At 44.5% G+C, this 16447-nt stretch overlaps 1 protein-coding gene across 4 annotated transcripts in view; it reads left to right on the forward strand.

The window, feature by feature from the left end:
- Positions 1-16447, forward strand: part of ETV6 (ETS variant transcription factor 6) — a 225111-nt gene that overhangs the window by 79087 nt on the left and 129577 nt on the right. For 2 of the 4 annotated variants that reach the window (XM_036909743.2, XM_036909716.2), the window contains exon 2: positions 9620-9749. The exons of 1 other annotated variant lie outside the window; for it this stretch is intronic. In XM_036909743.2, coding sequence (XP_036765638.1) covers positions 9620-9749 — 130 coding nt within the window. The remainder of the gene's footprint in view (positions 1-9619; positions 9750-16447) is intronic. One more of the 4 variants, XM_036909725.2, reaches the window with a different exon arrangement.

Raw genomic sequence — 16447 nt, forward strand, 5'->3', positions numbered from 1 at the left:
TCTTGTCATTAAGTTTTATACTATTACTGATGTCGATGGCGTTTTTCATAATAACATTCACATTGTCAGCAGAACTTGTTTTCAGTAATCAGTTGTCAAGAACAAAATTCTCAGGTCTGTCTACCCTTGGCCGCCTGAGTTCCTGTAAGGAGTCCTGTGTGAAAGAATCAGGGAATTTCTAAGGTTTTTGACAAGCGTAGGTAGGAATTTCCTTGCTGAGATGGTTATCACTTCTGGTCTTTCCAGAAGAGGAGACACAGGTATGTGACACATTCAATCAGTATTCATGGTTGCTTGTATGTTACTTTGTAGTTATAGAGACTGGGGGATGGACGGGTGGGGGGGAGGTAAATTCCCCCCCACAGTTCCTCAGTCAGCCACTGAGTGAAGTTATTGTCTATCTCAGTCTTGGTTTCAAGTAAGTTAATTTCCCACTTTAATGACAGAAAGAGGTTTAATTCTTAAAGACTACATAAAAAGTAGTGTTTTATTTGGGATGTCACAGACTCCTCATCACAAAGATAACTTGTGTTTATAGAAAGCCTTTGTTTCCAGAAAATCACAATGTTTTGTAAGCTTCATCTCATGTATCTTTGAAATAACACGAGGTGACGGAAAAGGTTGGTATTGTTATGCCAGTTTCTCAGACAGCAACACAGAGATGTCAACTTACTTCTTCTGTGTTGCTTTTTAAGTGTCGGGTTCTTATGACTGAAAATCATTTTGGTAGTAAACATTTTCCAGGGGTATAAATCTTTTCCATATCTAATTTGCACTTGTTACTCTAGGTATAGTTTACAGGGCTATTCCTATTTCTACTTATTTCTCAGCCTGAGGCAACCAGAATGACTGAATATATGTAGAGCAAGGGAATTTGTTTAATTTGACCACGGTGGTGGTGATAACCCAACCTTCTTCCTTACTGACCGCGGTCTGTGAGGTTGGGATGTCTCCTGGCTCATTGAAGTGGATTAACTGGATCCCGTTAGGACCTTGTAGGACTTTGTGTGGACAGCGTCATTGGGGGTGCCATTTGAGAGACTTTATTTAGCGTTTCTCAGGATTATCCTTATTACTAGAAAGTAAATCTCTCCCTGGCATCAAATCTTCAAAATCTAGCATTTCTTATTAGGCATGTGGTCCATTTAAGCTATAGACATTGTGTAAAGCTAAATCACAGGGCACAAAATTTTTAATTTCAAAGGAGAGCTAAGTTGCCTCCCCTCCAACCAAGCCCAGCAAACAGCTAGGGTTGTAAGTTCAAGCCAAAGCCTCGCTTTCTCTCTTTCCTTTTTACAAGACTTCCAGGATACAGTGGGTCAGGGAGGCAATGAAGATGGGCACAGCCCAGAGAGATGCTATTAACAGAAAGAAGAAAGCTGCGTGGGGAGGGAGTAAAGGATTTATGAGCCGCGGCAGGGGGAAAAGGGAGGAGGAAGAAATGGTTAAAGCTCAGATTCGAAGCAACCCTTAGGACTGTGCCTGCCTCTTCTGCCTTCAGGCTCTGCAGAAGCCTGACCCTCCTCCTTTCTCCTGCCCAGGTCTTAACATCCTGTGAGTCCCTGGAATAACCTCCCCACCCCAGGGGCACTGTGAGTGCCTAGGAGAGCAGTCACAGGCCAGGGAGAACATGCCTGCAAGCTGTCTCTCCTCTGGGGGGAGAAATTGAGAAGCCTCTTTAATGGCACCCCTGATTCAACTAAATAGCAAAGCTCTCAGTTCATTACTTACTAGCCCCAGGCAGGGACACTGCAGATTGGCTAATTGTAGTAGCCAAATCATTAAAGGGAATAGCATTAATGGAGGAGAAAGCAGCTAATCAAAAGCAGAACTTGGCCACTTTGTTGTGCCCAGGATTTAAGAGGCTGTTAATTTAAGTACCTGTTTCTTCTGCTATTAGAATTAGATAGGAAGAAAGGAGTTAGTGACCCTCTTTCAAGAGGTTGATCAAAAGCTTAGGGGCATTTCTGGATAAATCCCACAGCAAGAGAAGGTAAGAAGTCCCACCACCTTTCCTGTACAGAATCGACCCACTCTTAGTAGCACATGCACTCTTGTGGGGTTGCCAGGAGGAGTGATGTACGTTGCTAAGCTCACCCAACGTCCACTTTGAGCGAAAGTAATCATCTTCTTTGTGGCAGGGATTAGGGGTGTAGTCTGGGGCATGGAGTGGCATGCGCTGAGTTTTCCCATCCAGGTCTAAAGCTTTTGACTTTGCCGACGTGAGAACTGGGTTCCAGCCAAATGAGCAGAGCATCCTTCAAGCATAGACCTCCCTGGAAACCACAACCTGGAATGAAATTGAATCACAGCTTGAGATTCTGCTTACTATTCATGTCAGAAATATTTAAGAAATTCAGAAGAAGAAAAAAATTCATAGCATCTCAGGGTTGGAAAGGATCTTAGTTAATATGTTTTAAAATTAAAATAAAGAAATCTATTTACATTTTTTTGCTCTGGGGCTGTATTCAGTAGAGCCCTAGGCTCCTGTGAGGGGACTCAGGGGGCTGAGTGGATAGAGAAGGGATTGCCATATTCACCTTTTGTTTGGATTTGTTGCACTCACCCTGTCATTAATAAGCTTTGACTTGCCAGGAGATACAAGATCACATTGAAGCAGCATCTTAGAGTTATAAGACACCTTCCACTTGAGCTTCTTTTCTCTGTAGGAACCCCCTTTTGGAGTCCCCGTCCAGCCTCAGCTTAAATCAGCTGTAGGGGGGACAGTAAGGCACAGACATATTTCTAGTACACAGGTATGCGTTGCGGCCCTGTGGTCTATCTACAGGTAAGCCTAGTCCTTCTCGTGAAGGTGTCTGTGAGGATTCTTTACGTCTTTTTTCCCCAAGGCCACATGTGCCTTCCTCCATTCCTCATTGGAGAGAATGGAAGTGTGCATCTTAAGACCATTGGGAAACCTTATTAGACCGAGGCCTGTGGTTTCAGAAGGCTGCCTCGGCTCCTTCGGGTTGCATAGCTCTATACGCTACAGGCATCAGTAAATGTTGGCAGGGCCTCTCCTCCTCACTGCCTCCTGTTCATCTCGCCTGTACATTTAGATTTGCTGCTCTTGGATACATGGAAAGGAATTGAGAAAGGGAAATGGTTTTGGGTGCTAAAGAAAATGTTAGAGATAAAAGTAACATCTTTCCCCTCAAAGATTACCTATGATGAGATTTCTAAACCAGGTAAAGTCATCATACATACAAGTCATCTCCAAATGCCCCAGTGGCCCTGCTAATTGTGTCCCACAGGTAACACATGTCCCTGGATGAACTTTAATGGCTACTCCTTGCTCAGAGGTCAAGGTCGAGAACGTCTCTCGGGCACTGCATTTAAACCCCTTCCTTCAGCTAAACACATTTACTTCCTGCATCTATGGTCCCCGTGGGATAAACAACAGGCTTAAGAAGGTCAACACCCCAGCTTACGTGGCTCTGTTGAGTGACTCTCAGGAACCCCAGTAAAATTCTGAGGAGTGAGGGTACAAAGCAATGAAATGTTCCCCAACTGTGACAATTTTTACAAGCTTCCACCAATCTCTTGGGATTCCCCACATTTTGTGAAGTTGTTGTTGACTGGCAGGAGCTATTTAAATGCAATTTTTTATTTTTCCTCTTTATACCAACTATACCATCTCCCGAGCTGGTGGCTTAAATGGATGGATTACCCCCGTGATCTTCAAATCTGGGGCCGCATGTGGAATGGAGATACTGACGCCTTCCTCGCAGGGGTACTGTGAATCTGAAATAAAAGCTTCATAGAAGCACATTCACAGTGCTCTGTCCCTGATTGTTGCAGTGACTATATTTTTCCGCTAAGATGGGGACATGTGTTCTAGGGGTATAAGTGTTTATTATGAATACCTATATGTATTTATGGGTAAGATAATACAGAATTTTTAATAGTGCGGCTATCCTGGAAATTCTAGGACAAATGGTGGCAGAATTCGTAACACCTAGTACAGGTTTTGGCTCCTGGTGGATGCTTGATGAATGCTGAACGATTCCTGAACAATCATTGGGAGAAATAAACCTTAATGGCCTTTTACAGCAATGCCTGGTTGCAGGGCCTACTAACACTTCTTTTCATTCACCTAATTGTGTATAAATAACAGACTTCTGGGTAAAAGACTAGGATGCTGTGACTTCATTGTATCTGTTTGATTTTAGGATCTAATAGGCTAGGAAGACGAGGAAAAGGGACTATTTCGTTTCTCAATATGCAGGAATCTGCACATTTCAGATCCTGGACCCATCTTCTTAGATGTCCAAAGCAAGAGTTTTCCTGAGACTGGTAAAGCTGGGTTCCTAGGAAGACCCCCACATCATTGGGAGTGTGGTTCGTCAGGGGTACCCCTGCCCCAACCCTGCCGAGGGCTGAGTGGGCGTCTGGGTGACCGACGGAGGAAGCTCCAGAGACCAGGAGTGTATTCCCACCCTTTGTAACTTTTACTGGGTATGTCCACTTTTTGCCCTGAAATTACTGCAAGCATGTTAAAGCCCAAAGACCAACTGGGTGGTAAAAATCCAATGACTTGGCACCTGGAGGGATGTTTTTCTCAGGAGAGGATCTGGGCACTAAGAAGAAAGTGGACTCTGCCCTCTGGCTTAGACATCTTTCGGAACCTCTGCGGGAAGGAAAGATCACATCCCAACTTCACTGCTGTGTGAGTTGATGGCTCTGGTTTTCTTCAGAATTCATATTTGAATACCTCAGATCCTAAGGTGTATCCCAGACCCTAAGGTTTACTGTTCTCTTTCTGGGGAGATGCCAAAAATATCATGGTCTGTAGCTGTGTGTATGGCATACTTAGAAAAAGAAGGCTGACGTTTGCATCTTCTCTTACATTCTTTAAGTTAATCTCATGAAGTTTGGGGGTGAATGAGGAATTCAGGGTCATTTTTCAAATGAGAGAAATTGACATTCGAGAAGGTGTTAGTTAGTTACGGTTCTTGTTTATGTCTGTTTGCATCCATGATGTTAAAAACCTAGGAAGCTGGGCCACTCAGATTTCGGTCTTGTTCAGTTTTTTTGGTGAGATGTAGGTTTTACTGGTTAATGAAAACTTATTTAATGAAAGCCATAGCCACCACCTTGAATCATTTTGCAGCCAGAAGAGTGTACTTAAATAATTGTGTATTCAGACTTTAGTTCAGTGACTCTCAATAAACAGCTTCCTGTAGGAGAAATTCTTCTCTTCAACCTATAGAAAAAGACTGAAGTACAAGCATTAGCTTTCCCAGGCAGCTTTCCTAAAAACCTGCAGGGTGAAAAGCAGATCCCTCCCTAAAAATATGGAGTATTGCTAGCATGACCCCTGTATGCTGTTTTCCATCTTGTCTGCATGGCCAGTTTTCAGTGTAGTGAAGGGACACCGAAGTGCTACAGAATAAAAAGGGCACCAGTAGCATTTTTACATAGTTCCCCAAGAGATGGTTACAGTCACCACTCTGTTTCCATGACACTTCCTCTTCAGGACTTGACACAGGCTTCAGAAACCATTATTGGGGTATATCCTGGCATTCGTAATGGGGATGGGGCTCTTTGTGAAAAAAGTTCCTTAATCAAGGACCTCTCAGCTCCATGGTAGGGGGATCTTTGAAATCACCTATAAACCAGCTTTTTGCAAGTACAACCAAGCTTTCATTTCTATTTTTTCTCAATTCCAGAAATGCTTTATGTTTATTTCCAGAAAGTTAGTATTTAATTAGCAATAGGCTCTAAGTTTCTCAACCCTTCAGCCTTTTTTAAGGAGTTAATGATGTAAAAACAAATGGGTAAATGCACTTGGGGGGAATCCCGGTGACTTAAAGAAGCTCTGTATTGAATAATTTTGAAAAGGAAAGTTGTTCGTTTTTTTTTTGGTAATAAGAATAGTCATTTTTTGACTCTTCTTTCTGTAATGTACAGCCATGAGGTGGGAAGGTGGTAGCAGAAATGCCATTCTCTTGCTAAGCACGACATATATAAGCTTGTTGTATGTGAGTTACAGGTCCTTAAGCACTTGGTTTAAAAATGAGCAGAATTAGATGGGTGCCCTTCATTGGCCCTTCTTGGTTAAGGGGGAACCAGAGAGGGAATAGAACTCATTTTGGTTTCGGTAGTTTGCTTACAGTGACCCTACTCCATGTTCCATTTAATTTTTTTAAAAAAAAGATTTCTATAATGGTTAGTCAAATTTCCATTGCATCCCTTGTCTCAAACCCTTTTGAGCCTTATTTTCTCTTTTCAGAGCTTTGTGCTGCTCTTCCTCCCCCAGCCTCACTCCCCAGTAGGTGTGGCAGTCAGCCTGAGGAGTGTCAGAGCTTCCCTTCTGGTCAGCCGGTTGGTTTGATTGGCTGTATCTGCAAATTTGAGCACAGCATGCTTTATTTCTTAAGCATTTAAACTATAAGGAAACCACATCATGGCATTTTTAGTCACATCGTGGACCTCCGCCGGCAGTGCATCCCCTACAACACTGGAATGCATTACTATCACTGTCCGTAGCATTTTAATTTAATTAGAGCAGTGGTTATAATCCTCTTGGGAAAATCATTATTCCCTTCTGTAACGTTGAAATAAAACACCTCTGGTTTTCATCCGGCTGACAGTTTGCTCTGGAGGTGGATCAACTGCAGGTGGGCGCCCCCCTTTCTTTTGTTGAGGTCGGACCAGAGAAGTGGTTGTGAGAGTAAGGAGGTTTCCTTTATTTGGGAAACGGGAGGTTAGTCTCCTTAAGCCTCTGTCAGATGTCTCCATCTGAGATAGCTGTATCTGTTTCATACTTCTAATTGCTGGTAGTCTTCCGATTGTTCCATTGTGGATGTTAAGTGCACAGTTATAATAATAGATTAAAAAATGAGGACCACACGAGTCACCCAGAGATTAACAAAAAGAGATGCAAAAAGGAATAAGTCTTTGATTCCCAGGTGTGTGTTTTGTTCTCTTCGGAAAGGAGCCCACGTACTGGGCAACACCCTTTCTGGGGTCCCATGGGTGCTCTGCTGGCTGCTGAGCCCCGGGTCACATTAGGTATGTAATGGCTGCTAGCAGATTGCTCAAAGCCCCAGAAGCACATTTTTCTTTTTCACTGTCTCGGTCAAGGTACCCTCTCTTCTGTTACTGCCAAGTCTCTTTATTGAACCTTTGAAAAAGGGCTTCCCATCCAAGCTGATGGTGTCGCAATATTGCTGAGTGGAAACCATCTTCAGGAATGAGAGAGTTCAGGGTCCACAATCACTCAGTGTCCGGCCTTCTTTTTATAGGTTTCATCATGAAATAGCACAGTGGTCTCCATCTAGAACTGTTTCGATGTGGGGGTTGCATAAAATCCCAGGACAAACACTGATGTGTGACATTTCAGTGTAGCAGTAAGGACAGGGAACCAGGCAGAGGTGCAGACATGCTGGGGCCTGCCTCCAAAGAAAGTATAGTGAAATGAAGGTACAACATAATGATTAATTTAGTAAGTCAGAATGTATATACTTTAAAGGTGATATCTTGACTCTTTTGCCAATGGGCTGGAGGTAGATTTCCAAAGAAGTAAAGTAAACTGCTTTGAGGGCTGGGTTCCTCCCAGCTTGTCGTTGGTGGAGTTGGTGAGTGGTGAGGAAGCAGGGGTGAGGTGTGGCCTGTCATTTTCATATGAACTAGGTACAGGATCCTGTGGGTTTTTCCTTGCTTTAAGAGAAAGGCTCATATAAAATACCGTCTTTTTTTTTTTTTTCCCTTCACACTCATGGTATTTGAAAACTCCTTGGCTGCACAATGTTTTCTTCATCAACAGTTTCACTTCTGCAAAAACCCTAACAAAACAGAAAGCTATTTCTGGGAATAAAATTAACGGTAGGTAAGATATCTAGATGTATATTGGGACTGGGAGGTTATTCAAGGGTTGAAGTGTATGGATAATTTGTTAATCTAGAAAAGAAGATCATGTTTAAAATGCTTAAAAAGCCTATCTCACCTTGAAAAACCTCTGAACAGAGTTTGTATGTTTACCCTATGTGTATTTATGTCTTTATGTCCTTCACCTCAAAAACCCCAAGCTGAACACCAAAAATATAACTCATCCTTAAGTTAGAGTTGCTCAGAATATGTGTGATGTTTGGTAAAATTCAAGAAAAGTGAAGCTGAAGGTTTTGCCTCTAGGTGACCTTACACAGGACATCTTAATTGATACAGAAATGATATCTAGGATGTATGTGCCTGCCCTTAATTAAGAAATTCACCAGGAAACTTTAGGATGTATGTTTAAACAGAACTAGTCCAAATGCCCCTAGTTGCTGACTCAGGGAAGGTATAGTGATTCCATTTGGAAATTACCAAAATATATATATATCCATTTAAAATGGAAACTTCCTTCCACAACCCCCAACTTTCCAGGCTGTGAGCAGAAGAGAAGCTTTAATTTGGTTATAGGGCTGGAGGACATCCCTGCTTCCCTTTGCATATTTGATGAAATGTAAAATGTTAGAGAACTGTTTTCCAAAAGGTACAGGGCCCCTTCCTTTACTGTGATTATTATTTTGCTCCTGATTTCTTTTTTTATAATGGCATTTTACTGATCTTTTTCCCCAACTTATTTTTGGGCCTTGTGTGCCCCACTTTGCTGTGCCCAGTTAAACCACAGAAACTAACAGAAGTTATGTTTATGTATGGCCTGCAAGTCAAACTAGTTGGTATGCAGATCTCAGATGCAAACTGTACTGCTCTTCTAACCAAACACAGTAGTTGGTTCCTTGCCATTTTTTGCCATGTCTAACTTAAAACTAATACTAATCCTCCCATCCCATCCAGCTGTTTCAATTGAGCTAACAAACATGCCTGTTTGAATTTAAACAATGGATCTGTGGAATTCCCCCCTCTCCCACCCGCCTTTCCTTGTCAGTTGAATAAGTATCTCTAATTAAACAGTACTTTTCCTTAAATGCAGCTAATCCTCTGACCGAGCTCTGACAAACTTCAGAAGGAAAGGAACTACTGATTCTGAGATGGCGAGTGATGGGACAAGGAGAGATCCCTTAATGCTGCAGATAATTCCTGACTATGAAGGGAAAAATTAAACATTGGACATTTGGGGTTGTATAATGAGACAGACGACAGAAAAATCTTGGTCGGAGATTTATGAGCTAAATCTAGAACTTAGAAGCCATCACTTTGAGCTCACCTCTCATTGGATCTGAGCACAGAATCGTACTTGCAAGAGAAGCTGGGGATATTGCCAGGGAAGAGGAAATGTGGTTTTAATATATTGGTGACATTAATTATGTGACTTGGAAAAGTAATTTTTGAGAGAGTAGTCTTCAAAGCATTCTCTTGGACATACTGTTTCATTTCCTCTGCCTCGTCTCCCCTGTTTACTTGAGCAAACCACTAGTACAGAGAAGAAATGGACACCTATTGACCCACAGTCCAAAGGAAAGGGCCTATTTTAAGCTTTTCCCGAGTTTTGTTGTAAATCCCGAGTGCTAGGGATCTGAAAGACAACTGCACGGAGTCCGGAGAGGGGCATGCGGGGTTGCCGGGACGGCCCTCTCCCTTCTGCTCCCCACCCGTTTGCTGATTTCACATCCCAGTTTCGAGCTTTCATGGTCTTCTTCCCCTCCTCCCCTCTTCCTGTTCTTTTTAACAGCAGGAACGCATTTCATATACACCTCCCGAGAGCCCGGTGCCGAGTTACGCCCCCTCGACTCCACTTCATGTTCCAGTGCCGAGACCGCTCAGGATGGAGGAAGACTCGATCCGCCTGCCCGCGCACCTGCGTGAGTGTTCGCGGCCCTGGGTAGGGGACGGGAGGCGGGGGCGGGGCAGGCGCACCGCGGTGCCCGGCGATTGGCTGCGCGGGCCAGGGGCGGGGCTCCGGGCGCGGGCCTGCCCGGGGCTTTGCACACCGTGCGGAGAAGCTGCTTTGGACTCTCCACCCCAGTCCCGAAATGGCTTTGACTGGCTCGAGATTCCCGACCCTCGTTTCTCCGTGAATTCAGTCGTCTCAGACCACGCCGTGTCACCCCCGAATCTGGAAATGTGCAATATGTGCAGAATCAAGTAAATCTAAGAGGCAAAGTGAACTTTTAGGAGAGTTCGTCTGTCTTCCTAAGGTCACACTTACCCCCCTTTAATATTTCCCAGGCTCTAAGTTATACTCGGTTCCTAAACCAGAACCACTCCCTGCTTTGCTTTGAGGCTGTGTGTCCTACTTCCTTCATAGGGCCTCCCGCCTCCCCTCCCGCTTTTTCCGTGCTGGCTGCTCTTCTCTCCTGCGTTTATACACCTAGAGCTGGCCTTTCTGTCCCGCTCCTTGCCTTCACTCCCCGCTCTCTCATTTCTCTTAGCCTGTGGTCCCTCAGAGCTTCAGTTAGTTTGTGGTGTCTCCACCTTTCTCTCCCAAATAAGTCATCCCTACCCTGGCCTCCGCCACCTCCCCTGTGTGAGCCCTCAGCTGCTCCTTGGCAGCACAGCCAGTGCACTTGTGCTTCTGGGGCCAGTCTCTGAAGCAGCTGACACCTGTCGTTTCCTTTTTGTGTCCTTCCTGTGCTGCCACCCAGCCCAGATCATAAAATGTGGTGGTGGCCGCTGGGGAGGATGAATCACCTGACTCCCACCTTGACCGTGGTGTCCCAGAAGATGCCAGGTTCTCCGGCCTGACTGTTACCCTGAGGGCACACGTCCAGATGGTGCAGGAGACTGGGGGTTACCTTGGCCCTTCCCCAGTTGATTCCTGATAGCTTAAACGGTGGCACACCTGTGTTTGCCGTCTTGTTCTGGCATGGCAGTGCTCCCCACGGTACTTTCCTCCTCCTGTTCCATCCCTCCTTAGAAGCTAGGTTTCTTGCTGAAAGTGGAGAACAATAGAGACAGAGGACACAGGCTTCTCTTTCTCTCTCTGTGATAATTCAGGCAATCAGATGACTGTGAGGCTAGAAGCACTGGGGGGACATTGCTGGCCTGTTCTTTCTCTGCCACCGAGCGGATGGCTGCTGGGATTTGGACAAGGAATCAGGGGCCCTGAGAATCCTTCCCCTCCCCCAGCATGGGGCGTCCCTCAGTATTTACAAATTTGCTCCATGTTATGGTCAGCACATTCCAGCTTCCCTTGGGCAAGGGGTAAAGGGCACAGCTCTGCCCTCTTCTCCACAGTGAACTTTTAAGGGTGTGATTGGGATGGTACAGGTGCCAGAGTCATGGCTGTGGCCACTCATCCTTAGTAAACCGGGGTGTTGTGGCACCGTTGGAGCAGAGAGGACTGGAAAAGAAACCACAGTTGGGTTAACAGAATCTTTTATTCCAGATGCTGTCTGGTGACCAGTATGTTCGCTTCAGGATATTCACCATAGGATGTGTACTCGTGGCATGCAGGCAAAAAAAATCCCCACTACCTGATCTCATTTATTCATTCATCAGAGAGGTACTGATTGCTTGTAGTATGCCAGGCACCCTTCTTCATGCTGGGGATAGAGAGCAAAGCGGACCAAACTCCCCATTCTTATGGAGCTTGAAGTGTAGTACAGAGAGAAAAAAAAATTGTGAAGAACACTTATCCCAAACAGGCTAAGGTTTCTTCATAGATATTAATTCCTGTACTTGGAGGCACCCTCCCAAGGAGGCCCTAACTCCTTTTTCACCTCTGGGTGCTTGGTAGAGGTAAGCTCTTTTGCCATAGAACTGCCTCTCTAAAAGAAGTTCTCATGGTAAAACAAACTAATAAACACACCAAAATGCAGTCTGGAGATAATTCGTAACTTGTTCTACTGTTAAACTAGCCCTCTGACTGTGAGTCAGTCATTATAACACTCAACTTTCCTACCATACAGTATTGTGATTGGACAAGAGAATATTTAAAGGCTCTCTTAACTTTAAAATATTATGATCTCCCCTACAGAATCATTCCCCCTCCCAACACTTAAATTTTTTCTGGATTGGACAGTCTCTTCTTCATTGAATCACAGCTGTTCAGCTTAACTACTGTCTTGCCGGCTCTACCATGTGCCTAGCACAGAATTATGATAGCTAATATTTATCATGGAGTTACCCTGTACCAGGCATTGTGTGAAGCCCTTTATGTGAATTATTTTATTTAATTCTTACAGTAATACTTGTAGCATAGATACTTTTTATTCATGCCACACAGAAGGAATTTAGGGCCTAGAGAATTTAAGTAACCTGCCAAGATCACACAGTTAGTAAAAGCTAGAGCCAGGATTCAAAGTTGGTTCTGTCCGACATCCATCTGTCTGATGGATGGGTAGGTGGATGAACTCAGGGTTTACACTGAGCCAGTTTTCACTGATGTGGCCATAGAGTTTATGGCTGCAAGTTTCTAACTGGTCAGTCAATTGTTGAATAGTTTGCATATCTCCCTTGAATGGGTGGATAGATGAATCCCCTATAGATAATTATGAGACACAGGACTGAAGCACATTACGGCTGACCTTAGATTTATGAATTCAGGTCAGGGTGATGATTTTGCCTGCATGCGTAATCTCTGGTTGCTTGACTTTATAGACCTCCTTGGTAATCTGCATGAGCCTCGTTGTGACACTGCTGGTTCCAACATCTGGAATGAATCCTCCAAAAGAGGTTCCCAGGCTCTTGCTGTTTGTCCTCAGCTGGGGCTTTCCACTTGAAACTAGGTAGCCCTCCTCCTGCTTCTGTTGCAGGATTCAGCTGCCTATGGAGCTGCCTGAGAAACATTTCATGTAGCCTGTAGCATTATGGGTGAGGCTGTGCCATGTACTTGAAGATGCAACCTGGCTGGGTTTCCAAACCTAAAAGAAAATAAATATTCTAACAAGGGAATTGGGTTTGTTGCTGTTTTGATCTGGGATTCCAGACAATTCCCAGTGGAATGCTCATGGAAAGTACGGGGAAGAATCTGTAAGCCAAAGACAGCAACAGGACATTTATGGTATTGCTAGGTTGAAAGCATTTTTAGCAGCTTGTTTTAAAGATATACTCACCAGACTGGTATGCCTCGAGTGGCTTCTTTTCACCATTTATCCTCATTGATCTCCAGTAAACCTTTTCTCTTAACTGTTTCTTCCTCTCCTTTCATTCTTAAATCAAAATATATTCTTTCCTGGTTGGGGGAAAGACGGGGGTCATAATATTGAAGATTCTTGTGCTGAGGGCTTCTCACTATTTCGTTCTGCACACAGAGCTATATCCAAGCTGAAGACGCGGTAAGACAAATTAGCAGGCTATTGAGAACTCAAAGTAATGGCTTTTCCTTTTATTTGCCTGTGATGAAGCAAAGTGATAAATGAAGCAAAGTGTTAAGTGGTGATTATAGAGAAATTGAGAGGAACAGGCAGGGGCACCTCGGAAAGGGGAGAAGGGCCAGCCAGTGCCCCTCTGGTCTGGCTTCCTCACGGCCCAAGCGTGCAGGCCGGGGCCCTTAACCAGTCCTGCAACAGCCTGCTTCACCAGGAGAGCGAACACAGGGGTGTCTGTTGAGATGGGGCTTCTTGTTTTCCTCTTCTTCCAAAAAAAGGGTACCGAATTTTTTTTTTTTTTAAGCTTGAGGGTAGATAAACATAGCAGGTAAGTGAAAAATGAAAAGTTCCGTTCTTTAAAGTGAACATTAGCTGTTCCTCGTACCTTGAATACATTTAAAGGCTCAAGGAGCCCCTAAGAGTACCTGGAGAAGGTGGTCACTCTTGACCCTTTAAACAGTGAAAGGCTTTTGCCTGGAGCAAGGGATGCCTCTTGCTAATTTTCGCTAGGGGTCTTGTGGTATGAGGGAGAGACTCTGTCTACTTTGCCCCCAAAGCCACCTTTTTCTAAATTCATGGAGACAGGGTGCTGAGGGGGCAGCCGAAGGTGCCTCGTGAGGCGGTACCAGGCCTGTGAACGCGGCCTCACACAGTGATGCTCAGGGCTGCCCGTGTGACAGCAGTAAGTGCATTTCAGACTTATGAGGCAGAACTTCAGTCACTAAATGTTTTGTCTTTAAATTCCTTTTTACATGATCATTTCCCCTTTGTTGCTATAATTGCATCTAATCACAGGTTGCCATTATGCCATTTGAACAAAGACTTTGCATTTTGCTGTGTCGGTTTGGCCTTCTAAAATCCCTGTGAATTGATATTTAAGAATCGGAACCTAGGACTCGTTTATCATATTTAATAGGGTTACGGTTTATGATGTTGTGGGTTAATAAATAGCCATAATAGCTGCTCAAAGTTTTCTAGAGTCAGAACACCAGAAATAGTCCCTTGGCTCTACTTCCTTTCCTTGTCAATCTTTCAGAATTCTTACGTTACTACTCCTACTTGTGTTTAGTAATTTAATTTAAAGCCTTCCTTTGGAAACATTACCTTGTTCCTCACCCACCTGGAGATTTGCTTTCTCAGCAGAGTAACTGAGATGAGGACAGTCATGTGCAGGCAAAGCTATCTTAGAACCTGAACAGTGAAGAGCGATGTGGTGTCTCTCTTTTCTATTTAGCTGTAGCAACCAAACACTTCATATACTCCCTAGTTATTTTTGTTCCCAAAGAAGAGTCAAAAACGGGAATTAAATAAAATCACAGTTAATATTTTATACTGTTACAAGTAACAAAACTGGAATTACCTCATTTCATCATGCACCAGGCCTTGAAGTGGTGTTACTAATTCTGTTTTATTGGTAAGATGACTGGCTCAGAGAGGGCCACTGAATTGCCCAGAGTCACCCAGCAGGTGAAGAATCTAATCTAATGTGATTTGTGCTTCAGAAATCACCATTTCGCTTCCTTAGGAGAAAACATAGTGGCATAGTCTCCTGGACTTGGGAGCAGGGGCGCTGCTCACTGTTGGGGTCTGGGCGGCTGTGGGCGCAGGGTCTGGGAGCAGCTGTGGCTGTGGAATGCACTGGACTGTTCATTTATCCTGACCCTCCATCAGGAACGAAAGCCTGTTACTGTGGATTCTCGTTTGGCTCCCCCAGTGCCCCTGCTCCTCTCTTTACTCTCTTGGGAGCCCGGGTTGCATTGCACTTTCTCTCTGCAACCAGAGGGCCAGCTCTGGAAGTGGGGCTCAGCTAAGTGCCCACATTCCCTGGCACGTCACCAGGATGACCTCCTGGGAACAGGTCCCACTGCTTTACTGGAGTTTACAAATGGAAAAGCATCGTAATAGACGGGGCTTGGGTTCAGACAGACCTGAGACGGCTTGCATTCCAGGGCTGCCTCTCTCTATTAAAGAGATGATTTAACTTCTCTAAGATTCAATTTCTGTTACACCTATTGAGGAGGGTTTTTTTAAATAAGTATCAGAGCCCATTACATATAACACCTGGCACGTCCCTGGCAAACAGTGGTCAGTAATTCGCTAGAGCTCTGTTTCAGTTTCCAAAACTGGTAAGTAGTCTATTTAGGAGGTGGCTATCTCATTTTCTAGAGCCAAGACGAGGATGCATGTCCTTGTTTGTTTCATTAAAGAAAGGGCCAAGAGTTCTGTCAATATGGTGTAAGACTGATTTCCCAAGGTCACAATGAAAATCAGCTTTATTTTCTAACATCTGTCTCTGACTTCTAGGAGCTCACTTCTGCTCTAGGGCACTCCATCCAGGCCTTTTCCTACCCACACCACATCTCTCTCCCTCTGCCTGGAGCTATTTTTTTCATGGGCCTTGCCCGAATCTATGAATCTCCCTCCTCAGCTTTCCCCAGCCGCCTTCTAAGACCAGCAAGATTCTCCACTGTCCTCTGCATTCTCATCTGCCAAGAGTGGCCTCTCCTTGCGCAGCTGCCAGTGACGTGCCATGGCATCACCGGTGGAGTTGAGGCAAGGACATGGGAAAGAAGATTTAATTCTCAATCTGCATCTTGATAAAGCAATAATGACTTCTGTCGAAGGTGGCCGACCACTAGCACTGTGTCTTTTGCTCCCTTTCTTTACAGGCCTTCACTTTTTACATTCAAATGCTTGAAGGCTTTTACATTTCCAGCAACATGTTTGACTGTACCAGGGCCCTGGTTAGCTGCCTCAAACGGCTTGAAGAGAAAAAACAGCCCACAACAGAACAGCCAGGAGGCTTTGGAAGGGAAATTTCCTTTTTGGGTTTGCTGTCTGAAAGAATTTCCGATGCAGGCAGACATTAATTCCTAGCTCCATGCTTCCTGATAAGGAAGTAACTTCAATAAACGCAGCTATTTATAGACGTCTCTTTTTTAAAAAATATATATATATAACCAGAGGTCTATTGACCTTTTCTTTTGCTTCGCATTTCATGCTGGGCAGTGTGTGTACATTTAAGGCAGTTCCTCCGGCGTGAGCTCCAACGCAGCAGCTCCTGGGGGATGGGAAGGGAGGGTTCACAATTTCCTTGGAATTCCGAAGTGGACGTTTGGAAGCTATTAGCAACTGGTTGTTCCTACCTGGTGCTGTGGGCTGTTTATCTGGGTCCAGAGGTGCCTGGCTCTGTTCCAGCCTCAATCAGGAAAGTTTATGACAGACTAAGTGAGAGAGCCATTTAAAAA

The sequence above is a fragment of the Manis pentadactyla genome, chromosome 14 (assembly GCF_030020395.1).
Source record: "Manis pentadactyla isolate mManPen7 chromosome 14, mManPen7.hap1, whole genome shotgun sequence".
Classification (NCBI taxonomy): domain Eukaryota; kingdom Metazoa; phylum Chordata; class Mammalia; order Pholidota; family Manidae; genus Manis; species Manis pentadactyla.